Source organism: Manacus candei, unplaced genomic scaffold, assembly GCF_025592945.1.
Source record: "Manacus candei isolate 608988 ecotype Guabito, Panama unplaced genomic scaffold, ASM2559294v1 h1tg000295l, whole genome shotgun sequence".
Classification (NCBI taxonomy): domain Eukaryota; kingdom Metazoa; phylum Chordata; class Aves; order Passeriformes; family Pipridae; genus Manacus; species Manacus candei.
The window spans coordinates 10,078-38,041 of record NW_026138343.1 but is presented as its reverse complement, the minus strand read 5'-3'; the positions used below and the strand labels follow the sequence as shown (position 1 = coordinate 38,041).

Genomic DNA, 27,964 nt, shown 5'->3' with positions numbered 1-27,964 from the left:
ATAACCTGAGAACTGCCCCAGAGCCTGCCCTAGAGCCGCCCCATAAGCCCCCCCCTACGCCTGCCCTACCCCCACCCCATAACCGGCCCCATAACCTTTCCCCAGCCCCCCCACCATCCCCTCCCCCACGTTGCCCTTTTAAGGCGCCGTTGCCCCTTTAAGCCGCCCCTCCTCTCCCTCCCCCCCCACGTGGCGCCCCCCCCGCCCGTGTCCCCCCCTCTCCCCGGCTCAGCCAATCAGCGGCGGGAGGCGTGGCGGCGGCGGGGGGGGAGGGGGCGTGGCCCGGGGGACGGGGGGCGGGAGGGGTCAGTCCGCGATCAGCTGCGGGAGCGCGGGGAGGTGAGGGGGGGGCCCCAAAGAAACCCCCCCGGGACCCCCCCCCGGACCGAGAGACCCCCCCGGGACCCCCCCCACGGGAAAAGGGACACCCCTGGGGAGGGTCCTGGGGGGGTTGGGGGATGCTGGGGGGGTCCCTCGTGGTGCTGATGAAGGTTATTGGGGTGGGGGGGGCTCCTATAGGGGGGTCCCGTGGGTGGGGGGGCTGCTCTGGGAGGGTCTTTGGGTGGGGGGGGGGTCCTGGGGGGCTTCTGTGGGGGGTCCCATGGATAGAGGGGGGTCCCTCGTGGTGTTGAGGGGGGTCATGGGGGGGGGGGAGACTCGTATGAAGGGGTCTTATAGGGGGGGGGCTCCTATGGGGGGGTCTGAGGGGGTCCCGTGGGTGAGGGGGGGGTCTCGGGGGGGTTATGGGGGGTCTGAGGGGGCTCCTATGGGGGGTCCCTCGTGGTGCTGAGGGGGGTTATAGGGGGTGGGGGGGGGCTCCTAAGGGGGGGGTCTGAGGGGGGTCCTATGGGTGGGGGGGCTTCTCTGGGGGGGTCCCGTGGGTGAGGGGGGGGTCTTGGGGGGGTTATGGGGGTCTGGGGGGGGCTCCTATGGGGGGTCCCTCGTGGTCCTCAGGGGGGTTATGGGGGTGGGGGGGCTCCTCTGGGGGGGTCCTGAGAGGGTCCTATGGGTGGGGGGGCTTCTAAGGGGGGTCCTGAGGGGGTCCCGTGGGTGAGGGGGGGGTCCTGGGGGGTTATGGGGGTCTGAGGGGGCTCCTGTGGGGGGTCCCTCGTGGTGCTGAGGGGGGTTATAGGGGTGGGGGGGGCTCCTGTGGGGGGGTCTTATAGGTGGGGGGGGCTCCTAAGGGGGGGTCTGAGGGGGTCCTGTGGGTGAGGGGGCTCCTGTGGGGGGGGTCTAAGGGGATCCTATAGGTGGGGGGGCTTCTCTGGGGGGGTCTAAGGGGGTCCTATAGATGGGGGGGCTCCTGTGGGGGGGGTCTGAGGGGGTCCCATAAGGTTGGGGGGGTTCCCTGGGGGGGTCCTTGTGGTGCTGAGGGGGGTTATTGGGGGGGGGGAGGCTCCTGGGGGGGGTCCCATGAGGGTCGGGGGTTTCTAGGGGGGGTCTTTGTGGTGCTGGGGGGGGGTTATGGGGCTGGGGGGGCTTCTGTGGGGGGGTCCCATGGGTTTGGGGGGGGTCCCTCATGGTCTTGAGGGGGGTTATGGGGCTGGGGGGGGCTTCTCTGGGGGGGTCCCATGGGTGGGGGGGCTGCTATGAGGGGGTCCTGGGGGGGGATTCCCACATGACCCCCCCACATTTTTGGGGTCCTCTGAGTTCCCTGGCAGGGCTGGAGGACTCGGGGGGGGTCCCAATGCCCCCCCATGATCCCCCCACCAATTTTTGGAGTTTTCCCCCCCATTTTTTGGGTCCCCCATGACCCCCCCATTTTTGGGGACCCTCAGTGACCCCCCCCCAATTTTTGGCCCCCCCCCGATGCTGCTGCCCCCCAATGTGTCCTTGAGTTCCCTGTGGCACCCCCAAATTTTGGGGGTCTCTTTGACCCCCCTGTGACCTCCCCATGACCTCCCCCCATTTTGGGGACCCCCAGTGACCCCCCCCCAATTTTTGGACCCCCCCCAAATACCTCTGCCCCCCAGTGTGTCCGTGACTTTCTTGTGACTCCCCCCTCATTTTGGGGGTCCCATTGCCCCCATTTTGCCCCCCCTTATTTTTGGGAGTCCTATTGTCCCCCCTGTGACCTCCCCATGACCCCCCCCCCCATTTTGGGGACCCCCAGTGACCCCCCCCAATTTTGGGCCCCCCCCCCAATGCCGCTGCCCCCCAGTGTGTCCTTGAGTTCCCTGTGACACCCCCAAATTTTGGGGCTCTCTTTGACCCCCCTGTGACCTCCCCATGACCTCCCCCATTTTTGGGGACCCTCAGTGACCCCCCCCCCCAATTTTTGGCCCCCCCCAGATGTCGCTGCCCCCCAGCGTGTCCGTGACTTTCCTGTGACTTCTCCCAAATTTTTGGGGTCCCCCCCACTTTTTTGTGTCCCCTGTGACTCCCCCAATTTTTGGGGACCCCCAATGACCCCCCCCAAATTTTTGGGCCCCCCCAGATGCCACTGGCCCGCAGTGTGTCCGTGACTTCCCTGTGACTCTGCTCTCAATTTTGGGGGTCCCAGTGCCCCCCCATGAGTCCCCCCCAATTTTTGGGTCCCCTATGAGTCCCCCCCAATTTTTGGGGACCCCCAGTGACCCCCCCCCCCAATTTTTGGGCCCCCCCAGATGCCGCTGGCCCGCAGTGTGTCCGTGACTTCCCTGTGACTCTGCTCCCATTTTTGGGGGTCCCAGTGCCCCCCATGAGTCCCCCCCACTTTTTTGGGTCCCCCATGACTACCCCCAATTTTTGGGGACCCCCAGTGACCCCTCCCCAATTTTTGGGCCCCCCCAGATGCCGCTGGCCCGCAGTGTGTCCGTGAGTTCCCTCCCGGGGTTGGAGGACTGGGGGGGTCCCGGAGCCCCCGACAACGTCGTGCTCTTCGAGGTGGCCTGGGAGGTGGCCAACAAAGGTGAGACCCCCCCAAAAAACCCCCCCCAAAATCCTCTTTGGGGTCCCCTCTGACACCCCCAGACCCCCCCAAACCTCTCCTGACCCCTCCTGTGGCCAACAAAGGTGAGACCCCCCCAAAAAACTCCCCAAAATCCCCTTTGGGATCCCCTCCGACACCCCCAGACCCTCCTGGGACCCCCCAAACCCCTCCTGACCCCTCCTGTGGCCTGGGAGGTGGCCAAAAAATGAGAGACCCCACCCCAAAACCCCCCAAAATCCCCTTTGGGATCCACTCCGACACCCCCAGACCCTCCTGGGACCCCCGGGATCCTCCTTGGGACCCCCCAAACCCCTCCTGACCCCTCCTGTGGCCAACAAAGGAGAGACACCCCCCAAAGCTCCCCCCAAAACCCCTTTGGGGTCCCCTCTGACACCCCCAGACCCTCCTGGGACCCCCAGGATCCTCCTTGGGACCCCCCAAACCCCTCCTGACCCCTCCTGTGGCCAACAAAGGTGAGACCCCCCCCAAAAAACCCCCCAAAAACCCCTTTGGGGACCCCCATGGGACCCCCCTCGGGGCCTTGGGACCCTCCCAGGCGCTCTCCAGACCCACCTGAGACCCCCCCAAAACTCCTCCTGACCCCCCCTGGACCCCCCCCCCACCCCTGGGACCACCCCATGGACACCTGGGACCCCCCAAACCACCCCCATGGAACACCTGGGACCCCCCCAAACTCCTCCTGACCCCCCCTGGACCCCCCCCCAACCCCTGGGATCCCCAAAACCCATCCCCCAGGACCCCCCCAAATGGCTCTTGAACCCCCCCCCAGGCACCCAAAGTCCCCCCCAAACCACCTCCTGAGCCCCCCAGGACCCCCCAAACCCACCCCATGGCCCATCCCATGATCCTTTGCTGCTGGGGGGGGGGGCAGGTGGGATTTTGGGGGGGGGTGGTCCTGGGAGGGCCCCAGTGCATTCTGGGATACTGGGGGGCTTCAGGGCATCATGGGATACCCTGGGCCCCGGTGCATTGTGGGATATTCCAAGGCCTGGTCCAAGGATGTCGCCCCAGTGCATTGTGGGATATTCCAAGGGTGTGGTCCAAGGGCACCATCCCAGTGCATTGTGGGATATTCCAAGGCCTGGTCCAAGGGTGTCACCCCAGTGCATTGTGGGATATTCCAGGGTATCCCCCGGTGCATTGTGGGATATTCCAGGGTATTCCCCAGGGCATTGTGGGATATTCCAGGACATCCCCCCAGTGCATTGTGGGATATTCCAGGCCTGGTCCAAAGGCATCACCGCAGTGCATTGTGGGATATTCCAAGGCCTGGTCCAAGGGTGTCACCCCAGTGCATTGTGGGATATCCCAGGGTGTGGTCCGAGGTGTCACCCCAGTGCATTGTGGGATATTCCAGCCTACCCCCCAGTGCATTGTGGGATATTCCAGGGTATCCCCCAGTGCATTGTGGGATATTCCAGGGTGTGGTCCAAGGTGTCACCCCAGTGCATTGTGGGATATCCCCTGCCCCGGTGCATGATGGGACACCAGGGTCTCTGATATCCCACAATGCACCGGGACAGCCCCCCCCCCCCCCCCCCCCCCAGTCCCCCCCCCCACACATGAGGGGCTTCTCGGGGGGCTCTGGGGTGGAGGATCCAGGGGCGTCCTGGAGAGGGTTTGGGGGGTCCCAGGTGTCCGGGGGGGACTTCAGGGGGGGTCCCAGGTGTCCTGGGGGGTTCAGAAGGGGTTTGGGGGGTCCCAGGTGTCCGAGGGGACTCCAGGGGGGGTCCCAGGTGTCCTGGGAGGGTTCAGGAGGGGGTTTGGGGGGTTCCAGGTGTCTGGAGGGGTCCATGGGGGTCCCAGGGGTCTGAGGGGGTTCAGGAGGGGTTTGGGGGGTTCTGGGTGTCTGGGGGCGTCCATGGGGGTCCCAGGGGTCTGGGGGGGTTCAGGAGGGGTTTTGGGGGGTCCCGGGTGTCCAGGGGGACTCCAAGGGGGGTCTCAGGTGTCCTGGGGGGCTTCAGGAGGGGGTTTGGGGGGGTCCCAGGTGTCCTGGGGGGCTTCAGGAGGGGGTTTGGGGGGTCCTGGTGCCCAGAGGGACTCCAGGGGCGGTCCCAGGTATCCTGGGTGGGTTCAGGAGGGGGTTTGGGGGGTCCCAAGTGTCCGGGGGGACTCCAGGGGAGGTTCCAGGTGTCCTGGGGGGCTTCAGGAGGGGGTTTGGGGGGTCCTGGTGCCCAGAGGGACTCCAGGGGTGGTCCCAGGTGTCCTGGGGGGGGGTTCAGGAGGGGGTTTGGGGGGGTCCCAGGTGTCCTGGGGGGGGGGGGTCCAGGAGGGGTTTGGGGGTTCCAGGGGTCTGGGGGTACTCCAAGGGGCTCCACGTGTCCGGGTTCCAGGGGTCTGGGGGTACTCCAAGGGGCTCCACGTGTCCTGGAGGGGGTTTGGGGGGTCCCACATTTCTGGGGGGGGTCCCAGGTTTCCAGGTGGGTTTCAGGGGGGTCCCTTGTGTCCTTGGGGACCCCCTGACCCCCCTTTTTCCCCCCCACAGTGGGGGGGATCTCCAGTGTCCTCCAGCCCGAGGCTCCACATATCCTGGAGAGGGTTTGGGGGGTCCCACATTTCTGGGGGGGTCCCAGGTTTCCAGGGAGATTCCAGGGGGGTCCCAGGTGTCTGGGGGGGTCCCGGCTGTCCTTGGGGACCCCCTGACCCCCCTTTTTATCCCCGCAGTGGGGAGGATCTCCAGGGTGCTGCAGCCCAAGGCTCCACGTGTCCTGGAGTGGATTTGGGGAGGGTCCCACCTGTTTGGGGAGATTCCCAGATGTCCTGGGGGGTTCCAGGGGGGTCCCAGGTGTCTGGGGGGGGTCCCAGCTGTCCTTGGGGACCCCCTGACCCCCCCATTTCCCCCCGCAGTGGGGGGGATCTCCAGGGTGCTGCAGACCAAGGCTCCACATGTCCTGGAGAGGGTTTGGGGGGTCCCACATTTCTGGGGGGGGTCCCAGGTTTCCAGGTGGGTTCAGGGGGGGTCCCGGCTGTCCTTGGGGACCCCCTGATCCCCCTTTTACCCCCCGCAGTGGGGGGGATCTCCAGTGTCCTCCAACCCGAGGCTCCACATGTCCTGGAGAGGGTTTGGGGGGTCCCACGTGTTTGGGGAGATTCCCAGATGTCGTGGGGGGTTCCAGGGGGGTCTCAGATATCTGGAGGGGGTCCCAGCTGTCCTTGGGGACCCCCTGACCCCCCTTTTACCCCCCGCAGTGGGGGGGATCTCCAGGGTGCTGCAGCCCAAGGCTCCAGCTGTCCTTTTGGAGTTTGGGGGGTCCCACATTTCGGGGGGGGGGTCCCAGGTTTCCAGGTGGTTTCAGGGGTGTCCCGGCTGTCCTTGGGGACCCCCTGATCCCCCTTTTACCCCCCGCAGTGGGGGGGATCTCCAGTGTCCTCCAACCCGAGGCTCCACATGTCCTGGAGAGGGTTTGGGGGGTCCCACGTGTTTGGGGAGATTCCCAGATGTCGTGGGGGGTTCCAGGGGGGGTCCCAGGTTTCCAGGTGGTTTCAGGGGTGTCCCGGCTGTCCTTGGGGACCCCCTGACCCCCCCTTTCCCCCCCGCAGTGGGGGGGGATCTACACGGTCCTGCAGACCAAGGCTCCACATGTCCTGGAGTGGATTTGGGGAGGGTCCCAGGTTTCCAGGGAGATTCCAGGGGGTCCCAGGTGTCTGGGGGGGGTCCCAGGTGTCTGGGGGGGTCCCAGCTGTCCTTGGGGACCCCCTGACCCCCCATTTCCCCCCGCAGTGGGGGGGATCTACACGGTCCTGCAGACCAAGGCGCGGGTGACGGCGGACGAGTGGGGCGAGAGTTACGTGCTGGTCGGGCCCTACGTGGAGAGCTCGGTCCGGACCCAGGTGGAGCTGCTCGAGCCCCCCCAGCCCGCCCTGCGCCGCACCCTCGCCGCCATGAACGCCCAGGGATGCAAGGTGGGCACCCAGGGACCCCCCCCAAATCGGGGGGAGCACCCAGGGGGGCACCCAGGGACCCCCACGGGGGCAGGGAGGGACCTACGGGGTCAGGGGGGCAACCCCAGGGTTTGGGGACCTGAGGGTTGGGGGGATTTGGGGGCACCATGAACGCCCAGGGATGCAAGGTGGGCACCCACGGGGGCAGGGGGGGGCACCCAGGGACCCCCACGGGGTCAGGGAGGGACTCATGGGGTCAGGGGACTGAGGGGAATGTGGGGGATTGGGGGGATTTGGGGGCACCATGAACGCCCAGGGATGCAAGGGGGGCACCCACGGGGGCAGGGGGGGCACCCACGGGGTCGGGGGGGGCACCCAGGGACCCCCACAGGGCAGGGGGGCACCCACAGGGGCACCCAAGGACCCCCATGGGGTCAGGGAGGGACCTACGGGGTCAGGGGACTGAGGGGAATGTGGGGGATTGGGGGGATTTGGGGGCACCATGAACGCCCAGGGGGGCAAGGGGGGCACCCACGGGGGCAGGGGGGGCACCCACGGGGGCAGGGGGGCACCCAGGGACCCCCACAGGGCAGGGGGGGCACCCACAGGGGCACCCAGGGACCCCCATGGGGTCAGGGAGGGACTCGCAGGATCAGGGGACTGAGGGGAATGTGGGGGATTGGGGGGATTTGGGGGCACCCACAGCACCATGAACGCCCAGGGATGCAAGGTGGGCACCCAGGGACCCCCCCAAATCGGGGGGAGCACCCAGGGGGGCACCCAGGGACCCCCACGGGGTCAGGGAGGGACCTACGGGGTCAGGGGGGCAACCCCAGGGTTTGGGGACCGAAGGGTTGGGGGGATTTGGGGGCACCATGAACGCCCAGGGATGCAAGGTGGGCACCCAGGGACCCCCACGGGGCACCCACAGATCCGGAGGGTGCACCCAGGGACCCCCACGGGGCAGGGGGGGCACCCACAGGGGCACTCAGGGACCCCCACGGGGTCAGGGAGGGACCTACGGGGTCAGGGGACTGAGGGGAATGTGGGGGATTGGGGGGATTTGGGGGCACCATGAACGCCCAGGGGGGCAAGGTGGGCACCCAGGGACCCCCGAAATCGGGGGGAGCACCCAGGGGGGGCACCCAGGGACCCCCACAGGGCAGGGGGGCACCCAGGGGGTCAGGGGAGCCAAGGGATGGGGGGATTTGGGGGCACCCAGGAGGGGAACTGGGGGGGGTCCCTGGGGGGGTTCCCTGGAGGACTTTGGGGGGCTTGTAGGGGGGGGCACCCAAAGGGTGGGGGGAGTTTGGGGGTCCCGGGTGGGTTCTGGGGGGGGATCTGGGGGGGCACCCAAGGGTGGGGGGACTGGGGGTACTTGGGGGGGAAACTTGGGGGGTCCCAAGTGGGTTCTGGGGGGGCACCCAAAGGGTGGGGGGAGTTTGGGGGTCCCAGGGGTGTTCTTGGGGGTCAGGGGGGGCACCCAAGGGTGGGGGGGACCGGGGGTACTTGGGGGGGGGACTTGGGGGGTCCCGGGTGGGTTCTGGGGGGTCACCCAAAGGGTGGAGGGATTTTGGGGGTCCCGGGTGGGTTTTTGGGGGGTTCAGGGGGCACCCAAGGGTGGGGGGACCGGAGGTACTTGGGGGGGGGGACTTAGGGGGTCCCGGGTGGGTTTTTGGGGGGTCTGCGGGGGGCACCCAAAGGGTGGGGGGATTTTGGGGGGTCCCAGGTGGGTTTTGGGGGGTTCAGGGGGCACCCAAGGATGGGGGGGACCGGGGGTACTTGGGGGGGGGGACTTGGGGGGTCCCGGGTGGGTTTTTGGGGGGTCTGGGGGGGGTCACCCAAAGGGTGGAGGGATTTTGGGGGTCCCAGGTGGGTTCTGGGGGGGCACCCAAAGGGTGGAGGGATTTTGGGGGTCCCGGGTGGGTTTTTGGGGGGTCTTTGGGGGGTCACCCAAAGGGTGGGGGGATTTTGGGGGTCCCGGGTGGGTTTTTGGGGGTCCGGGGGGGCACCCAAAGGTGCTGGAGGGCCCCGTCCGGCCCTGGGGGGTGGTGGGGGTGGGGGGGGCAGCACGTCCCGGCCCCCCCTCCCCCCCCAGGCACGTGGGGTCTATTTTTAGCCGCCCCCCCCTCCCGCCCCTCCCCCCCCCCCGGCTCCTGTTTCCCTCCCCCACGTCAGCAAAGGTCACGGCGGCCCCTCCCCCCCTCCCAAAAATGGGGGGGGGACCCTCGGGGGGGGACCCCGACCCGTCCGGGGGCGTTTATCCCGTTTTTGGGGTCGTTTATCCCGTTTTTGGGGTCGTTTATCCCGTTTTTGGGGTCATTTATCCCGTTTCTGAGAGGATTAATCCGATTTTTGGGGTCATTTATCCCATTTCTGAGAGAATTACTCCCATTTTTTTGTCATTTATCCCATTTTTGGGGTCATTTATGCCATTTCTGAGAGGATTAATCCCATTTTTGAGGTCATTTATCCCATTTTTGAGGTCATTTATCCCATTTTTGAGAAGATTAATCCCATTTTTGGGGTCATTTATCCCATTTTTGGGGTCATTTATCCCATTTCTGAAAGGATTTATCCCATTTTTAGGGTAATTTATCCCATTTTTTGGGGTCATTTATGCCATTTCTGAGAGGATTAATCCCGGTTTTGGGGTCATTTATCCCATTTTTGGGGTCATTTATGCCATTTCTGAGAGAATTAATCCGATTTTTGAGGTAATTTATCCCATTTCTGAGAGGATTAATCCCATTTTTGGGGTCATTTCTGCCGTTTCTGAGAGAATTAATCCCATTTTTGGGGTCATTTATCCCATTTTGGGGGTCATTTGTGCCATTTCTGAGAGAATTAATCCCATTTTTTTGTCAGTTATCCCATTTTTGGGGGTCATTTATGCCATTTCTGAGAGAATTAATCCCGTTTTTGGGGTCATTTATCCCATTTTTGAGGTCATTTATCCCATTTTTGAGGTCATTTATCCCATTTCTGAGAGGATTTGTCCCATTTTTAGGGTAATTTATCCCATTTTTTGGGACCTTCATGTGATTTTGGGGAGATTTATCCCATTTTTGGGGTCATTTATCCCATTTTTGAGAGGATTTATCCCATTTTTGGGGTCATTTATCCCATTTTTGAGAGGATTTGTCCCATTCTTGGGGTCATTTATCCCAATTTTGGGGGCTTTTAACTGACTTTTGAGGTCACTGAGGGTTTGGGGTTTCCCCATTTTAGGACTCAAACTGACCCGGGACCCTCTCCCAGGACATTTTGGGGTGCTGAGGGTTTTGGGATCCCCCGTTTTTGGGGTGCAGGGGCACTTTGGGGTGTATCTGATGGGAGTGACCCCTGAGAAAGGGTTTGGGGTGTCCCTGGGATTGGGATCACTGAGGGTTTGGGGTCTCCCCATTTTGGGGCTCCGACTGACCCAGGACCCTCTCCCGGGACATTTTGGGGTTCTGAGGGTTTTGGGGTCCCCCGTTTTTGGGGTGCAGGGGCACTTTGGGGGGTGACTGATGGGGGGCAACCCTGAGAGGGGGCACTGAAGGTTTGGGGTGTCCCTGGGGTTGGAATCTCCCCGTTTTGGGGCTCCGACTGACCCGGGACCGTCTCCCGGGACATTTTGGGGTTCTGAGGGTTTTGGGGTCCCCCCATTTTTGGGGTGCAGGTGCACTTTGGGGGGTGTCTGATGGGGGTGACCCCTGAGAATGGGTTTGGGGTGTCCCTGGGATTGGGATCACTGAGGGGTTGGAATCTCCCCATTTTAGGACTCAAACTGACCCGGGACCCTCTCCCGGACGTTTTGGGGTTCTGAGGGTTTTGGGGTCCCCCGTTTTTGGGGTGCAGGGGCACTTTGGGCAGTGGCTGATGGGGGTGACCCCAAAAAAGGAGTTTTGGGGTGTCCCTGGGATTGGGGTCTCCTTGTGTGGGGTCACTGAGGGTTTGGGGTCTCCCCATTTTAGGACTCAAACTGACCCAGGACCCTCTCCCAGGACATTTTGGGGTGCTGAGGGTTTTGGGATCCCCCGTTTTTGGGGTGCAGGTGCACTTTGGGGGGTGTCTGATGGGGGTGACCCCTGAGAATGGGTTTGGGGTGTCCCTGGGATTGGGATCACTGAGGGTTTGGAATCTCCCCATTTTAGGACTCAAACTGACCCGGGACCCTCTCCCGGGACGTTTTGGGGTTCTGAGGGTTTTGGGGTCCCCCCATTTTTGGGGTGCAGGTGCACTTTGGGCGGTGGCTGATCGAGGGCAGCCCGGCCGTGGTGCTGCTGGACGTGGGGGCCACGGCCTGGAGCCTGGAGCGCTGGAAGGGGGAGCTCTGGGAGAGCTGCTCCATCGGCGTGCCCTGGTACGACCGCGAGGCCAACGACGCCGTCCTCTTCGGCTTCCTCGTCGCCTGGTTCCTCGGGGAGGTGGGTCTGGGGGGCCCTGGGGGTCCCTGGGTGGGTTTGGGGGGTCCCTGAGGGGGTTTGGGGGGGACTTGGGAAGGTTTGAGGGGGATCTGGGCGGGTTTGGGGGGTCTCTGGTACGACCGCGAGGCCAACGACGCCGTCCTCTTTGGCTTCCTCGTCGCCTGGTTCCTCGGGGAGGTGGGTCTGGGGGTCTCTGAGGGGGTTTTGGGGGTCCCTGGGGGGGTTTGGGGGTCCCTGAGGGGATTTGGTGGGGGTTTGGACGGGTTTGGGGGGCATTTGAAAGGGTTTGGGGGGTCAACGCCGCCGTCCTCTTCGGCTTCCTCGTCGCCTGGTTCCTCGGGGAGGTGGGTTTGGGGGTCCCTGGGGGGGTCTGGGGGGTCCCCAGGGGAATTTGAGGGGGATTTGGGAGGATTTGTGGGAGATTTGGGAAGGTTTGGGGGGGATTTGGGAGGGTTTGTGGGGTCAACGATGCCGTCCTCTTCGGCTTCCTCGTTGCCTGGTTCCTCAGGGAGGTGGGTCTGGGGGGGTCTGGGTGGGCACCAGGTGTGTCTGTGGGCACCAGGTGTGTGTGTGGGCACTCAGGTGTGCAGGTATCACACCTGGTGCCAGGTGAGGTGCCCCCAGGTGACTTCGGGGTGATTTTGGGTTGTTTTGGGTACCAGTTTGCAGCGCAGAGCGAGGAGAAACCCTTCATCGTGGGGGGGTCTGGGTGGGCACTCAGGTGTGTGTGTGGGTACCCAGGTGTGTGTGTGGGCACTCAGGTGTGTGTGTGGGCACCCAGGTGCCAGGTGAGGTGCCCCCAGGTGATTTTGGGGTATTTTTGGTGCCAGTTTGCAGCGCAGAGCGAGGAGAGGCCCTTCATCGTGGGGGGGTCTGGGTGGGCACCCAGGTGTGTGTGTGGGCACCCAGGTGTGCAGGTATCACACCAGGTGTGTGTGTGGGCACTCAGGTGTGCAGGTATCACACCTGGGTGCCAGGTGAGGTGCCCCCAGGTGACTTTGGGGTGTTTTGGGTGCCAGTTTGCAGCGCAGAGCGAGGAGCGGCCCTTCATCGTGGGGCACTTCCACGAGTGGCTGGCGGGGCTGGGGCTGGTGCTGAGCCGCGCCCGCCGCTTGCCCGTGGCCACCATCTTCACCACCCACGCCACCCTGCTGGGCAGGTACCTGTGTGCGGGCAGCGTGGACTTCTACAACAACCTGCACAGCGTGAGTACCTGGGCACACACCTGGGAACGTACCTGGGACGTGGGGACACACCTGGGCACACCTGGGGGCATGGGGACACACCTGGGGGCATTGGGGCCCTGGGGACACACACCTGGGCAGGTACCTGTGTGCTGGGAGCGTGGACTTCTACAACAACCTGCACAGCGTGAGTACCTGGGCACACACCTGGGGGCACTCCTGGGCACACACCTGGGCACACCTGGGGGCACACCTGGGCACACACCCGGGATATGGGGACATATCTGGGGACACACCTGGGGACACAGGGGGGTCATGGGGTCACACCTGGGACGTGGGGACACACCTGGGGTTCATGGGGACACACCTGGGATATGGGGACACACCTGGGGACATGGGGGGGTCATGGGGACACACCTGGGATATGGGGACATACCTGGGGACACGGGGGGGTCATAGGGTCACACCTGGGACATGGGGACACACCTGGGGACAGGGGCACACCTGGGGTTCATGGGGACACACCTGGGATATGGGGACACACCTGGGATATGGGGACACACCTGGGAACATACCTGGGGACAGGGACACACCTGGGGACATGTGGGGGTCAGGGGGTCACACCTGGGATATGGGGACATACCTGGGGACACACCTGGGGACATGTGGAGGTCATGGGGTCACACCTGGGACGTGAGGTCACACCTGGGATATGGGGACACACCTGGGGACGCTGGGGACACACCTGGGAACATACCTGAGGACAGGGACACACCTGGGGACATGTGGGGGTCATGGGGTCACACCTGGGACAGGGGGACACACCTGAGATATGGGGACACACCTGGCACATGGGGACACACCTGGGGGTCACGAGGTCACATCTGGGGACAGGAAACGTGGACTTCTGTGACAACCTGCACAGCCTGAGTCACCTGGGGACACACCTGGGAGGTGGGGACACACCTGGGGACAGGAACATACCTGGGGATGCACCTGGGGACATGGTGACATACTCGGGATATGGGGACATACCTGGGAATGCACCTGGGCCATGGTGACACACCTGGGACGTGGGGACACACCTGGGATGTGGGGACACACCTGGGGAGATCTGGGGGCACTGGGGACGCACCTGGGGACAGGGGACACACCTGGGGACAGCCTGGATCAGGGGACATGGGACACACACCTGGGCACAGGGACACACCTGGGCCATGGTGACATACCTGGGGATGCACCTGGGCCATGGTGACACACCTGGGATGTGGGGACACACCTGGGGAGATCTGGGGGCACTGGGGACACACCTGGGGACAACTTGGATCAGGGGACATGGGACACACACCTGGGCACAGGGACACACCTGGGCCATGGGGAGGGACATACCTGGGGGTGTTTGGGGGGGTCTCAGGTGCCCCCCAGTTTGACGTGGACAAGGAGGGGGGGAGCTCCCGTTGAACTGGGGGTGCCTGGGGGGATTTTGGTGGTCCCTGGGTGGGTTTGGGAGGCTCAGGTGGGTCCCAGGTGCACTGTGGGATTTGGGGGGACCCTCGGGGTGTTTGGGGGGGTCTCAGGTGACCCCAGTTTCCCCCCGTGCCCCCCCCAGTTTGACGTGGACAAGGAGGGGGGGAGCTCCCGTTGAACTTGGGGTCTCTGGGGGAATTTTGGGGGTCCCTGGGTGGGTTTGGGGGGCTCAGGGGGGTCCCAGGTGCCCTGTGGGATTTGGGGGGACCCCGGAGGGTCTCAGGTGACCCCAGTTCCCCCCCTGCCCCCCAGTTTGACGTGAACAAGGAGGGGGGGAGCTCCTGTTGAACTGAGGGTACCTGGGTGGGTTTTGGGGGTCTCTGAGTGGGTTTGAGGGTCCCTAAGTGGGTGTGGGGGGGCTCAGGTGGGTCCCAGGTGCCCTGTGGGATTTGGGGGGACCCCGGAGGGTCTCAGGTGACCCCAATTCCCCCCGTGCCCCCCAGTTTGACGTGGACAAGGAGGCGGGGGAGCGGCAGATCTACCACCGGTACTGCCTGGAGCGCGCGGCCGCCCACTGCGCCCACGTGCTGACCACGGTGAGCCACGTCACTGCGGCCGAGGCAGAGCACCTGCTCAAGAGGAAGCCAGGTGGGCACCCCAAAAACACCCCAAAAACACCCCAAAACCACCCAGGGCACCCCAAGCCTCAGGAAACCCCAATATCCCCCCCAAATCCTGCCCACGGTGTCCCACGTCACTGCGGCCGAGGCCGAGCACCTGCTCAAGAGGAAGCCAGGTGGGCACCCCAAAATATCCCCCACAGCCCCCCCGGGGCACCCCAATAACTCCCAGGGCACCCCAACCCCCCCCCAGCCTCGGGGCACCCCAATAACCCCCCCAAAATCCTGCCCACGGTGTCCCACGTCACTGCGGCCGAGGCAGAGCTCCTGCTCAAGAGGAAGCCAGGTGGGCACCCCAAAAACACCCCCGGGGCACCCTCGGAGGTCCCCCTGGATTTTGGGGTCCCCTTGACCCCCCCTGGTGCCCCCCCCGGACCCTCCAGACCCCCCTCACCCCTACAAGACCCCCCCAAAAGGCCCAAGGTGTGCCCTGGCGTGGGCACCCCACCCTGTGCACGGGGGGGCTCAGGGGGGTCCCAGGGGTTTGGGGGCGACCCTCGGGGGTCCCCCCTGGATTTTGGGGTCCCCCTGACCCCCCTCTAGACCTGGTGACCCCCCCTACTTTTCAGGGGAACCCCCAAGACCCCCAGACCCACACCCCCCTTCATTTCCCAGATCTGCCTTGAGGGGACCCCCAGTGGGGGCTCAGGGGGGTCCCAGGGATTTGGGGGTGACCCTCGAGGGTCCCCCTGGATTTTGGGGTCCCCCTGACCCCCCCTGACTCCCCCTTCTTCCCCCCCATCCCAGACCTGGTGACCCCCAACGGGCTGAACGTGCGCAAGTTCTCGGCCATGCACGAGTTCCAGAACCTGCACGCCCAGAGCAAGGCCCGGGTGCAGGAGTTCGTCAGGGGGCACTTCTACGGGTCAGTCACCCCCAAAGGGCACCCCAAAAACACGGGGGGGACCCCAAAATCCCGGGGGGGACCCCAAAAAACCCGGGGGGAAACCAAAATCCCAGGGAGGAACCCCAAAAACCCGGGGGAGGCACACGGGGGGCTGGGAGGGATCCAGGAGTTTGGGGGCACTTCTACGGGTCAGTGACCCCCAAAGGGCACCCCAAAAACACGGGGGCGACCCCAAAAAATCCGGGGAGAACCCCCAAAACCCAGGGGGAAACCCTGAAAACCTGGGGGAGGCACACGGGGGTCTGGGAGGGGCACTCAGGGGTTTTAGAGGTACAGGAGTTTGGGGGCTCTTCTAAGGGTCAGTGACTCCCAAAGGGCACCCCAAAAACACGGGGGGACCCCAAAATCCCGGGGGGGGCCCCAAAAAACCCGGGGGGAAACCAAAATCCCAGGGGGAAACCCTAAAAACCTGGGGGAGGCACCCGGGGGTCTGGGAGGGATCCAGGAGTTTGGGGGCTCTTCTACGGGTCAGTGACCCCAAAAGGGCACCCCAAAAACACGGGGGCGACCCCAAAATCCCGGGGGGGACCCCAAAAAATCCGGGGAGTGTCTTGGGGGGTTTCGGAGTTCTCTGAGTCAGTCTGGGGGGGTCCTGGGAGGTTTTGGGGGGTCTTGGAGGGTTTTTTTGGGGTCTCTGAGTCAGCCTGGAGGGGTCCCAGGGGATTTTTGGGGGTCTCTGAGTCAACCTGGGGGGGTCCCAGGGGGTTTTGGGGGTGTCTTGGGGGGTTTTAGGGGTTTCTGAGTCAACCTGGGGGAGTCCTGGGGGATTTTGGGATGTCCTGGGGTTTTTGGGGTCTCTGAGTCAGCCTGGGGGGTTCCCGGGGGGTTTTGGGGTGTCCTGGGGGTTTTTGGGGTTTCTGAGTCAGCCTGGGGGGTGTCCTGGGGGGTTTTGGGATGTCCTGGGGGTTTTTGGGGTCTCTGAGTCAGCCTGGAGGGTTCCCGGGGGGTTTTGGGGTGTCCTGGGGGTTTTTGGGGTCTCTGAGTCAGCCTGGGGGGTGTCCTGGGGGGTTTTGGGATGTCCTGGGGGTTTTTGGGGTCTCTGAGTCAGCCTGGAGGGTTCCCGGGGGGTTTTGGGGTGTCCTGGGGGTTTTTGGGGTCTCTGAGTCAGCCTGGGGGGTGTCCCGGGGGGTTTTGGGGGCTCCCCAGGTGACCTTTGCCCCGCAGGCACCTGGATTTCGACCTGGACAAGACGCTTTTCTTCTTCATCGCCGGCCGGTACGAGTTCTCCAACAAGGGTGCCGACATCTTCCTCGAGGCCCTGGCCCGGCTCAACTACCTGCTCAGGGTGGGGCTGGGGGCACGGGGGGGGATTGGGGGGACATTGGGGGCATTGGGGGGCTGGGGGGGATTGGGGGGATTGGGGACACTGGGGGGATTGGGGGGACATTGGGGGGATTGGGGGGATTTGGGGACATTGGGGACATTGGGGGGATTGAGGGGATTTGGGGACATTGGGGACATTGGGGGGATTGGGGGGACATTGGGGGGACATTGGGGGAATTTGGGAGAATTGGGGGACATTGGGGGGACATTGGGGGACATTGGGGGACATTGGGGGATATGGGATTGGGGGGACATTGGGGGGATATTGGGATTGGGGGACATTAGGGAGATTGGGGACATTGGGGGGACATTGGGGGCATTGGGGGGACACTAGGGGGATTGAGGCGACATTGGGGGGGGATTGGGGGACATTGGGGGTGTTGGGGATATTTGGGGGGATTTGGGACGTTGGGGAGACATTGGGGGGATTGGAGATATTGGGGGACATTGGGGGACATTGGGGGGGATTGGAGTGACATTGGGGGCATTGGGGACATTGGGGGGACATTGGGATTGGGGGACATTGGGGAGATTGGGGACATTGGGGACATTGGGGGACATTGGGGACATTGGGGGCATTGGAGTGACATTGGGGGACATTGAGGGGATTGGGGGGACATTGAGGGGACATTGGGGACACTGGGGACCTGGGTGGCCCTTGGGTCCTTGTTGGTGTCCCTGGGGTCCCCGTTGGTGACCCCGTTGGTGACCCGTGTCCCCCGCAGGTGAACGGCAGCGAGGTGACCGTGGTGGCCTTTTTCATCATGCCCGCCAGGACCAACAACTTCAAACGTCGAGTCCCTCAAGGGCCAGGCCGTGAGGAAACAGCTCTGGTGGGACCCCAAAAAACACCCAAAACCACCCCAAAACCACCCCAAACCCACACAGGGTCCAGCTGTGAGGAAACAGTTCTGGTGGGACCCCAAAACCACCCAAAATCACCCCAAAACCACCCCAAAATCACTCAGGGCCAGGCTGTGAGGAAACAGCTCTGGTGGGACCCCAAAAACACCCAAAATCACCACAAACCCACCCAGGGCCAAGCTGAAAGGAAATAGCTCTGGTGGGACCCCAAAAACACCCAAAACCACCCCAAAATCACCCCGAAATCACCACAAACCCACCCAGGGCCAGGCCGTGAGGAAACAGCTCTGGTGGGACCCCAAAAACACCCCAAATCACCCCCAAAACCACCCCAAAATCACCCCAAAACCACCCCGGGCCAGGCCATGGGAAACAGCTTTGGTGGGACCCCCAAAACACCCCAAATCACCCCAAATCACCCCAAAACCACCCCAAAATCACCCAAACCCACCCAGGGCCAGGCCGTGAGGAAACAGCTCTGCTGGGACCCCAAAATCACCCCAAAACCACCCAAGATCACCCCAAAATCATCCCAAAATCACTCAGGGCCAGGCTGAGAGGAAACAGCTCTGGTGGGACCCCAAAAACACCCCAAAACTCATCCAGGGACTCCAAATCCCTCCAAGACCCCCCCAAAAACCCTCAGGGGACCCCCCAAAACCTCTTTCCCCTCCAAAACCCTTCATGACCCCCCAAAACCCCCAATATCACCCCCAAACCACCCCAAAATCATCCCCAAAACTCCTCCAGGGACCCCAAGACCCCCCCAAAACCCCTTTTCCCCCCCTCCAAACACCCCCAAACTCCCCCCAAAACCCCCTTAAAATGGCCCAAAACCCACCCAAACTCCCCCCAAACCTCCCAAACTCCCCCCAAAACCCCCCAAAATCACCCCAAAACTCCTCCAAGCACCCCAGATCCCTCCAAGAGCCCCCCCAAACCCCCAATATCCCCCCAAAATCACCCCAAACCCCCCAAAATCATCCCCAAAACTCCTCCAGGGACCCCAAGACCCCCCCAAAACCCCTTTTCCCCCCTCCAAAACCCCCCAAACTCCCCCCAAAACCCCCTCAAAATGGCCCCAAAACCCCCCAAACTCCCCCCAAACCTCCCAAACTCCCCCCAAAACCACCCCAAAACCCCCCAAAATCACCCCAAAACTCCTCCAAGCACCCCAGATCCCTCCAAGAGCCCCCCCAAACCCCCAATATCCCCCCAAAACCCCCCAAAATCACCCCAAAACTCCCCCCCAGGGACACGGCCAACGCTGTGAAGGAAAATTCGGGAAGAAACTCTACGAGTCTCTGCTGTGTAAGAAAAGAAACCCCCCCCAAAAAAAAACCCCCCTGGACCCCTCCCCAAAAAAACCCACCCCTTGGGGGGGTCTCCCCCATGGACTGGGGGGGGAGAAAATTCCCGAAAATCCCGAAATTGCAGGGGGAACCTCCCGGACATGAACAAGATGCTGGACAGGGAGGATTTCACCATGATGAAAAGGGCCATCTTCGCCACACAGGTACCTTTTTTGGGGGGGGCTGCACCCCCTTTTTGGGGCTGGGACCCCCTTTTGGGGGCTGGGATCTGCTTTTGGAGGGGCTGAGGGGCTGGGACCCCCTTTTTGGGGGCTGGGATCTGCTTTTGGGGGGGCTGAGGGGCTGGGACCCCCTTTTTGGGGGCTGGGACCCCCTTCGGGGGGGGCTGGAGATGTGGGGAACCCTGTTTGGGGGGGCTGGGACCCCCTTTTTGGGGGGACTGGACATTTGGGGATCCCTTTTTTTGGGGGGCCTGGGCGGCTGGGATCCCCTTTTTGGGGGGGCTGGGGGGTGGGACCCCCTTTTTGGGGGGTGGCACCCCCTTTTTAGGGGGGTTGGACACTTGGGGATCCCCTTTTTGGGGGGACTGGAGATGTGGGGAACCCTTTTGGGGGACTGGGACCCCATTTTTGGGGGGCGGATGGGGGGCTGGAATCCCCTTTTTGGGGGGTGGCACCCCCTTTTTGGGGGGGCTGGACATTTGGGGATCCCTTTTTTGAGGGGCCTTGGGGGGCTGGGATCCCCTTTTTGGGGGGGCTGGGGGGTGGGACCCCCTTTTTGGGGCTGGGACCCCCTTTTTGGGGGGTGGCACCCCCTTTTTGGGGGGGTTGGACATTTGGGGATCCCTTTTTTGGGGGGGCCTTGGGGGGCTGGGATCCCCTTTTTGGGGGGGCTGGGGGGTGGGACCCCCTTTTTGGGGCTGGAATCCCCTTTTTGGGGGGTGGCACCCCCTTTTTGGGGGGGTTGGACATTTGGGGATCCCTTTTTTGGGGGGCCTTGGGGGGCTGGGATCCCCTTTTTTTGGGGGGCTGGGGGGTGGGACCCCCTTTTTGGGGCTGGGACCCCCTTTTTGGGGGGTGGCACCGCCTTTTTGGGGGGGCTGGACGTTTGGGGATCCCCTTTTTTGGGGGGCCTGGGGGGCTGGGATCCCCTTTTTGGGGGAGCTGGAGATGTGGGGAACCCTTTTGGGGGACTGGGACCCCCTTTTTTGGGGGAGGATGGGGGGCTGGAATCCCCTTTTTTGGGGGTGGGATCCCCTTTTTTGGGGGGGCTGGAGAGCTGGGACCCTCTTTTTTCGGGGGGAAAGAAGAACTGGGAGTTCCCAGGTCCCCTTTTTGGGGTGTGAGGAGAATTAGGGGGGTCCTGGGTCCCCTTTTTTGGGGAGAAGAAGAATTGGGGGGGTCCGGTGTCCCCTTTTCGGGGGGTGGGGAGAATTAGGGGGTCCCAGGTCCCCTTTTTTGGGGAGAAGAAGAATTGGGGGGGTCCCGGGTCCCCTTTTTTGGGGGAGAAAGAAGAATTGGGGGGGTTCTGGGTCCCCTTTTTTGGGGGGTGGGGCCAGTTAAGGCTTCCTGGGTCCCCTTTTTTAGGGGAAAGATGAATTAGGGGGGTCCCGTGTCCCCTTTTTGGGGAGAAGAAGAATTAGGGGGTCCCGGGTCCCCTTTTTGGGGGAGAAAAATAATTAAGGGGGTCCAGGGTCCCCTTTTTGGGGAGAAAAAGAATTAGGGGGGTCCTGGGTCCCCTTTTTCTGGGGGGGGGAAGAATTGGGGGGGGTCCCAGGTCCCCTTTTTTGGGGAGAAGAAGAATTAGGGGGGTCCTGTGTCCCCTTTTCGGGGGGTGGGGAGAATTAGGGGGGTCCTGGGTCCCATTTTTTGGGGAGAAGAAGAATTGGGGGCTCCCAGGTCCCCTTTTTTGGGGGAGAAAAATAATTAAGGGGGTCCAGGGTCCCCTTTTTGGGGAGAAAAAGAATTAGGGGGGTCCTGGGTCCCCTTTTTCTGGGGGGGGGGAAGAATTGGGGGGGTCCCAGGTCCCCTTTTTTGGGGAGAAGAAGAATTGGGGGGGTCCCGGGTCCCCTTTTTTGGGGGGTGGGGAGAATTAGGGGGGTCCTGGGTCCCCTTTTTCTGGGGGGGGGAAAGAATTGGGGGAGTCCCAGGTCCCCTTTTTTGGGGAGAAGAAGAATTGGGGGGGTCCTGTGTCCCCTTTTTGGGGGGTGGGGAGAATTAGGGGGTCCCAGGTCCCCTTTTTTAGGGGAAAGATGAATTAGGGGGGTCCCAAGTCCCCTTTTTTGGGGGGTGGGGAGAATTAGGGGGGTCCCGGGTCCCCCTTTTTTGGGAATAAAAAGAATTAAGGGGGTCCAGGGTCCCCTTTTTCTGGGGGGGGGAAGAATTGGGGGAGTCCCGGGTCCCCTTTTTGGGGAGAAGAATAATTAGGGGGTCCCAGGTCCCCTTTTTTGGGGGGGGGGAAAGAAGAATTGGGGGAGTCCCAGGTCCCTTTTTTTGGGGGGAAAAAGAAGAATTAGAGGGGTCCCGGGTGCCCCTTTTTGGGGATAATAAGAACTGGGGAGGGTCCCGGGTCCCTTTTTTCGGGGGGGTGGGCACACCTGGGTGTCCCGAGCCCCCCAAAAACGCGTGTCCCCCCCCCCCAGCGGCAGTCGTTCCCCCCCGTGTGCACCCACAACATGCTGGACGACGCCACCGACCCCATCCTGACCACCATCCGCAGGATCGGGCTCTTCAACAGCAGCAACGACAGGGTCAAGGTGGCCCCGGGGGGGGGACACCGGGGGGGACACGGGGACATCGGGGGGGGCCGGAGGTGTCTGGTTTGGGGGGGTTTGAGGGGGTTTTGGGGGGGTTTGAGGGGGGTTATTGGGGTTTATTTGGGATTTATTTGGGGGTTTTGGGGCTCTTCAACAGCAGCAACGACAGGGTCAAGGTGGCCCCGGGGGGGGGACACCGGGGGGGGAGACACGGGGACATCGGGGGGGGCCGGAGGTGTCAGGTTTGGGGGGGTTTGAGGGGGGTTATTGGGGTTTATTGGGGTTTATTTGGGATTTTTGGGGCTCTTCAACAGCAGCAACGACAGGGTCAAGGTGGCCCCGGGGGGGGGGGGGACACCGGGGGGGACACGGGGACATCGGGGGGGGCCGGTGGTGTCAGGTTTGGGGGGGTTTGAGGGGGTTTTGGGGGGTTATTTGGGTTTATTTTGAGTTTATTTGGGATTTTTGGGGGGTTTGGGGAAGGTTTGAGGGGGTTTTTGGGGGCTCTGGGGCTCTTCAGTGACAGGGTCAAGGTGGCCCCGGGGGGGGGGACACCGGGGGGGACACGGGGACATCAGGGGGGGCGGAGGTGTCAGGTTTGGGGGGGTTTGAGGGGGTTTAATGGGGTTTATTTGGATTTTTTTGGTGGTTATTTGGGTTTTTGGGGGGTTTTTGGGGGGTCTGGGGCTCTTCAACGACAGGGTCAAGGTGGCCCTGGGGGGGGGCACACCGGGGGGGACACGGGGACATCGGGGGAGTGGGAGGTGTCAGGTTTGGGGGTGTTTGAGGGGGGTTATTGGGGTTTATTTGGGGTTTTTGGGGGGTTTGAGGGGGTTTTTGGGGGCTCTGGGGCTCTTCAGTGACAGGGTCAAGGTGGCCCTTGGGGACATCCCCGGGGGGGGATTTTGGGGTCCCAGGGGGGTGTTTTGGGGTCCAGGAAGGGGGATTTTGGGGTCCAGAAGAAGATCCTGTAGTCTGGGAAGAGGATTTTGTTGTCCAGGAGGGGAATTTTGGGGTCCAGGGGAGATTTGGGGGTCTAGGAAGGGGATTTGGGGGTCCAAGAGGGGATTTTGAGGTCCAGGGGGATGCTTTGGGATCCTGTGGGGTGTTTTGGGGTCCAGGAGGTTTTTTGGGGTCTGGGAAGGGGATTTTGGGGTCCAGGAGGGGAATTTGAGGTCTGGAGGGGTTTTTGGGGTCCAGGAAGGGGATTTTGAGGTCTGGGAGTTTTTTGGGGGATCCATGAGGGGAATTTTGGGATCCAGGGGGGAATTTGGGGTCCAGGAGGAGAATTAGAGGTCTGAGGGGGTTTTTTGGGGTCCAGGAAGGGGATTTTGAGGTCTAGGAAGGGGATTTTGAAGTCTGGGAGGTTTTCTGGGGTCCATGAAGGGGATTTTGAGGTCTGGGGGGGGGGGTTTTGGGGTCCGGGAAGGGGATTTTATCATCCAGGAGGGGAATTTGGGGCTCCAGGAGGAGTTTTCTGGGCCCAGGGGGGTCCCTGAGCTCCCCTTTCCCCCCCCCAGATCATCTTCCACCCCGAGTTCCTCTCCTCCACCAGCCCCCTCCTGCCCGTGGACTACGAGGAGTTCGTCCGGGGGTGTCACCTGGGGGTCTTCCCCTCCTACTACGAGCCCTGGGGGTACACCCCGGGTAAGGAAACCCCCCCCCAGGGGTCCCAGGGGGTGCCTTGGACCCCCCAGACCCCCCCCTGACCCCCCAAAATTGCCCCCCCCAGCCGAGTGCACCGTGATGGGGATCCCCAGCGTGTCCACCAACCTCTCGGGCTTCGGCTGCTTCATGGAGGAGCACATCGCTGACCCCTCGGCCTACGGTCTGGGGGGGACATGGGGGGACATGGGGGGGTCCTGGGGGGGCTCTGGGGGTTGGGGAGGGGGTCCCTGAACCCCTGGGGTCCTTGGGAGGGGGTTTGTGCAGCCCCAGGGGTTGGGGAGGGAGAGGAGCACATCGCTGACCCCTCGGCCTACGGTCTGGGGGGGACGTGGGGGGGACATGGGGGGGCTCTGGGGGTTGGGGAGGGGGTCCCTGAACCCCTGGGGTCCTTGGGAGGGGGTTTGTGAAGCCCCAGGGGTTGGGGAGGGGGAGGAGCACATCGCTGACCCCTCGGCCTACGGTCTGGGGGGGACATGGGGGGGCCCTGGGGGGGCCCTGGGGGGGCTCTGGGGCCGTGGGAGGGGGTCCCTGAACCCCTGGGAATTGGGGAGGGGGTTTGTGAAGCCCCAGGGGTTGGGGAGCGGGAGGAGCACATCGCTGACCCCTCGGCCTACGGTCTGGGGGGGACATGGGGGGGACATGGGGGGGCTCTGGGGGTTGGGGAGGGGGTCCCTGAACCCCTGGGGTCCTTGGGAGGGGGTTTGTGAAGCCCCAGGGGTTGGGGAGTGGGAGGAGCACATCGCTGACCCCTCGGCCTACGGTCTGGGGGGGACATGGGGGGGCTCTGGGGGGGCTCTGGGGCCGTGGGAGGGGGGTCCCAGAATTCCTGGGGGTTGGGGAAGGGGTCCCAGAATTCCTGGGTCTCCATCTGAGATGGAGAGGGATTGGGGACCCTGAACCCCTGGGGATTAGGGAGGGGGTCCCAGAATTCCTGGGGGTTGGGAAGGGGGTCCCTGAACCCCTGGGGGTTGGGGGTCCCTGAACCCCTGGGGGTTGGGGAGGGGGTCCCAGAACCCCTGAGAATTGGGGAAGGGGTCCCAGAATTCCTGTGTCTCCGCCTGTCTCGGTTCTCCAGCACTGGGATGATTTGGGTGGGGGTCCCAGAACCCCTGGGGTCCTTGGGAGGGGGTCTCTGAACCCCTGGGAATTGGGGAGGGGGTCCCTGAGTTCCTGGGCCTTATTCTGATTCCCTGTGTCCCTGACCCCATATCCCTGAGTCCCAAGTCCCTCATTCCCTGTGTCCCTCATTCCCTGTCTCCCTCTATCCCTCCATCCCTCATTCCCTGTCTCCCTGTGTCCCAAATCCAGGGATCTACATCATGGACCATCATTCCCATGCCCCAGAGGAATCCTGTGCCCCTCAATTCCCTCTTTCCCTGTGCCCCTCAATCCCCTCTTTCCCTGTCCCCAAATCCAGGGATTTACATCATGGACCATCATTCCCGTGCCCCAGAGTGAGTCCTGTGCCCCTCAATTCCCTCATTTCCTGTGTCCCTCATTCCCTGTGCCCCTCAATCCCCTCATTCCCTGTGTCCCTCGTTCCCTGTGCCCCTCAATTCCCTCATTCCCTGTGTCCCTGTGTCCCAATTCCAGGGATCTACATCGTGGACCGGCGGTTCCGTGCCCCCGAGTTGTCCTGTGCCCCTCAATCCCCTCATTCCCTGTGTCCCTCATTCCCTGTGCCCCTCAATCCCCTCATTCCCTGTCTCCCTGTGTCCCCAATTCCAGGGATCTACATCGTGGACCGGCGGTTCCGTGCCCCCGAGGAGTCCTGTGCCCAGCTCACGGCCTTCCTGTACAGCTTCTGCCAGCAGAGCCGGCGCCAGAGGATCGTGCAGAGGAACCGAACCGAGCGGCTCTCCGACCTCCTCGACTGGAAGTACCTGGGCAGGGTGAGAGGGGCGGCCCGGGGGGGGGGCCTGGGGGGTTTGGAGGCACCTCGGGGGGTTTGGGGGCATCTTGGAGGGTCCAGGGGGCAACTCGGGGGAGTTTGGGGGCAACTCAGGGGGGTTTGGGGGCAACTCAGAGGGTTTGGGGACATCTCGGGGGGGTTTGGAGGTAATTCAGGGGGGTTTGGAGGCATCTCAGGGGGGTTTGGGGGCATCTTGGGAGGGGGGTTGGAGCATCTCAGGGGGGTTTGGAGCATCTCAGGGGGGTTTGGGGGCACCTCAGAGGGTCCTGGAGGCATCTTGGAGGGTCCTGGGGGCACCTCGGGGGGGTTTGGAGGCATCTCAGGGGGGTTTGGAGCATCTTGGGAGGGGGTTTGGAGCATCTTGGAGGGTCCTGGGGGCAACTTGAGGGGGTTTGGAGGCACCTCAGGGGGTTTGGAGGTGTCTCAGGGGGGGTTGGGGACATGTCAGAGGGTTTGGGGGCATCTCAGGGGGGTTTGGGGGCAACTTGGGGGTGTTTGGGGACATCTCAGGGGTGTTTGGGGACATCTCAGGGGGGTTTGGAGCATCTTGGGAGGGGGGTTGGAGGCACCTTGGGGGGTCCTGGGGGCACCTCAGGGGGGTTTGGAGGCATCTCAGGGGGTCCTGAGGGGTTTCTGGGGGGTTTGGGGACATCTCAGGGGGGTTTGGAGGTAATTCAGGAGGGTTTGGGGGCATCTCAGGGGGTTTGGGGACATCTGAGGGGGGTTTGGAGGCATCCTAGGAGGGGTTGGAGCATCTCAGGGGGGGTTAGGGGCATCTCAGGGGGTTTGGGGACATCTCAGGGGGGTTGGGGGGCATCTCAGGGGGCTTGGGGGCATCTCAGGGGGTCCTGACCCCCTTTCTCCCCCCAGTACTACACGTTCGCCCGGCGCATGGCCCTGGCCAAGGCCTTCCCCGAGAGCTTCACCTACGAGCCCCCCGAGGCCGCGGCTGTGAGTGACCCCTGAGTGACCCCTGAGTGACCCCTGACCCCTGAGTGACCCCCCCAAACCCCTGAGTGACCCCCCAAACCCCTGAGTGACCCCCTGACCCCTGAGAGACTCCCTTGAGTGACCCTCACAACCCTGAGACCCCCCTGAATCTCTGAGACCCCCCCGAGTGACCCCCTGACCCCTGAGTGACCCCCCCGAATCCCTGAGTGACCCCCTGACCCCTGAGTGACCCCCCCAAACCCCTGAGTGACCCCCTGAGTGACCCCCTGACCCCTGAGTGACCCCCCGAGTGACCCCCCACCCCTGTAACCCCCTCAAATCCCTGAGTGACCCCCCCAAACCCCTGAGACCCCCCCTGAGTCCCTGAGTGACCCCCAACACCCCTGAGACACCCCCCCCCCCAAATCCCCCTCTGACCCCTTTTTTGGGGGGTTTCCTCCCCCTTTCCCCCCCCCCAAACCCCCTCTGACCCCTTTTCCCGAGGTTTCCCCCCCTTTAAACCCCCTTAACCCCCCTCTAACCCCATTTTTTCGGTGTTTCCCCCCCTTTTCCCCCTCTAACCCCCTTTTTTTTATATTCCCCCCCCCGTGCCCCCCCCAGGGGTTCCGCTACCCCCAGCCCGCCTCGGTGCCCCCATCCCCAGAGCCCCCAAACCCCCCCTCTAACCCCTTTTCCCCGGGTTTTTTCCCCCCCCCAAACCCCCTCTAACCCCATTTTTTTGGTGTTTCCCCCCCTTAACCCCCCTCTAACCCCCTTTTTTTTATATTTCCCCCCCCCCCTGCCCCCCCCAGGGGTTCCGCTACCCCCGGCCCGCCTCGGTGCCGCCGTCCCCAGAGCCCCCAAACCCCCCCTCTAACCCCTTTTCCCAGAGTTTCCTCCCCCTTAAACCCCCTTTCCCCCCCTCTAACCCCCTTTTTTTTATATCCCCCCCCCCCGTGCCCCCCCCAGGGGTTCCGCTACCCCCGGCCCGCCTCGGTGCCGCCGTCCCCGGCGCTGTCGCGCCTGTCGAGCCCCCGGCACAGCGACGACGAGGACGAGCGCTACGACGAGGAGGAGGAGGCGGCCAAGGACCGCGCCAACATCCGCCGCCCCCCCAGCCCCCCCGGGCTGCCCCCCACCCGCAACTGACCCCCCCAAAAACCCTGCGGGGGGAAGAGGGGGGGGGGGCCCAGATCATCGCCACCCCCCCAAAAACCCCAAATCCCTCGGGGGGAGGGGGGGGGGGCTCCCAAATCATCGCCTTCCCCCCAAAACCCCAAATCCCTCGGGGGGAGGGGGAAACGTGGCCCCAAATCCCGGGGGAGGGGTCCCAAATCATCGCCTTCCCCCCAAAACCCCAAATCCCTCGGGGGGAGGGGGAAACGTGGCTCCAAATCCCCGGGGGGGGGTCCCAAATCATCGCCTTCCCCCCAAACCCCAAATCCATGGGGAGGGGTCTCAAATCATCGCCCCCCACCCCAAATGCCTCAGGGGGAGGGGGGGGCGGGAAACGTGGCCCCAAATCCCCGGGGGGGGGTCCCAAATCATCGCCCCCCACCCCCGAACCCCAAATCCCGGGGGGGGGGGTCCCAAATCATCGCCCCCCCCACCTCCCGAACCCCAAATCCCTCGGGGGGAGGGGGGGGCAAACGTGGCCCCAAATCCCGGGGGAGGGGGGTCCCAAATCATCGCCCCCCACCCCCGAACCTTCCTCACTCCAAATCCCGGGGGGAGG

At 63.6% G+C, this 27,964-nt stretch overlaps 1 protein-coding gene and 2 long non-coding RNA genes across 5 annotated transcripts; 2 read left to right on the top strand and 1 right to left on the bottom strand.

The window, feature by feature from the left end:
- Positions 1-419: 419 nt before the first annotated feature.
- On the top strand, positions 420-27,444 carry LOC127464932 (glycogen [starch] synthase, muscle-like). Its single transcript, XM_051775400.1, is given in 19 exon segments — positions 420-491; positions 2,773-2,890; positions 6,654-6,835; positions 11,035-11,226; positions 12,246-12,431; positions 14,381-14,525; positions 15,305-15,422; positions 16,629-16,749; positions 17,513-17,575; positions 17,577-17,620; positions 18,905-18,924; positions 18,927-18,960; positions 19,089-19,167; positions 21,606-21,719; positions 23,240-23,366; positions 23,452-23,547; positions 25,116-25,279; positions 26,170-26,250; positions 27,199-27,444. Coding segments are annotated over 19 exon segments (2,097 nt in total). The 5' UTR covers positions 420-458; the 3' UTR covers positions 27,379-27,444.
- On the top strand, positions 9,181-10,918 carry LOC127464935 (uncharacterized). 3 transcript variants are annotated; one of them, XR_007901710.1, is made up of 4 exons: positions 9,181-9,362; positions 9,532-9,573; positions 9,784-10,169; positions 10,703-10,918. It is a non-coding gene; the product is annotated as an uncharacterized LOC127464935 (long non-coding RNA). The 3 variants fall into 3 exon arrangements; XR_007901708.1 differs by having other exon boundaries at positions 9,763-10,169; XR_007901709.1 differs by lacking the exon at positions 9,532-9,573 and adding an exon at positions 9,448-9,531 and having other exon boundaries at positions 9,763-10,169.
- On the bottom strand, positions 12,868-13,533 carry LOC127464936 (uncharacterized). The gene is made up of 3 exons (XR_007901711.1): positions 13,496-13,533; positions 13,274-13,376; positions 12,868-12,896 (listed from the first exon to the last, which is right to left on the bottom strand). It is a non-coding gene; the product is annotated as an uncharacterized LOC127464936 (long non-coding RNA).
- Positions 27,445-27,964: the final 520 nt, after the last annotated feature.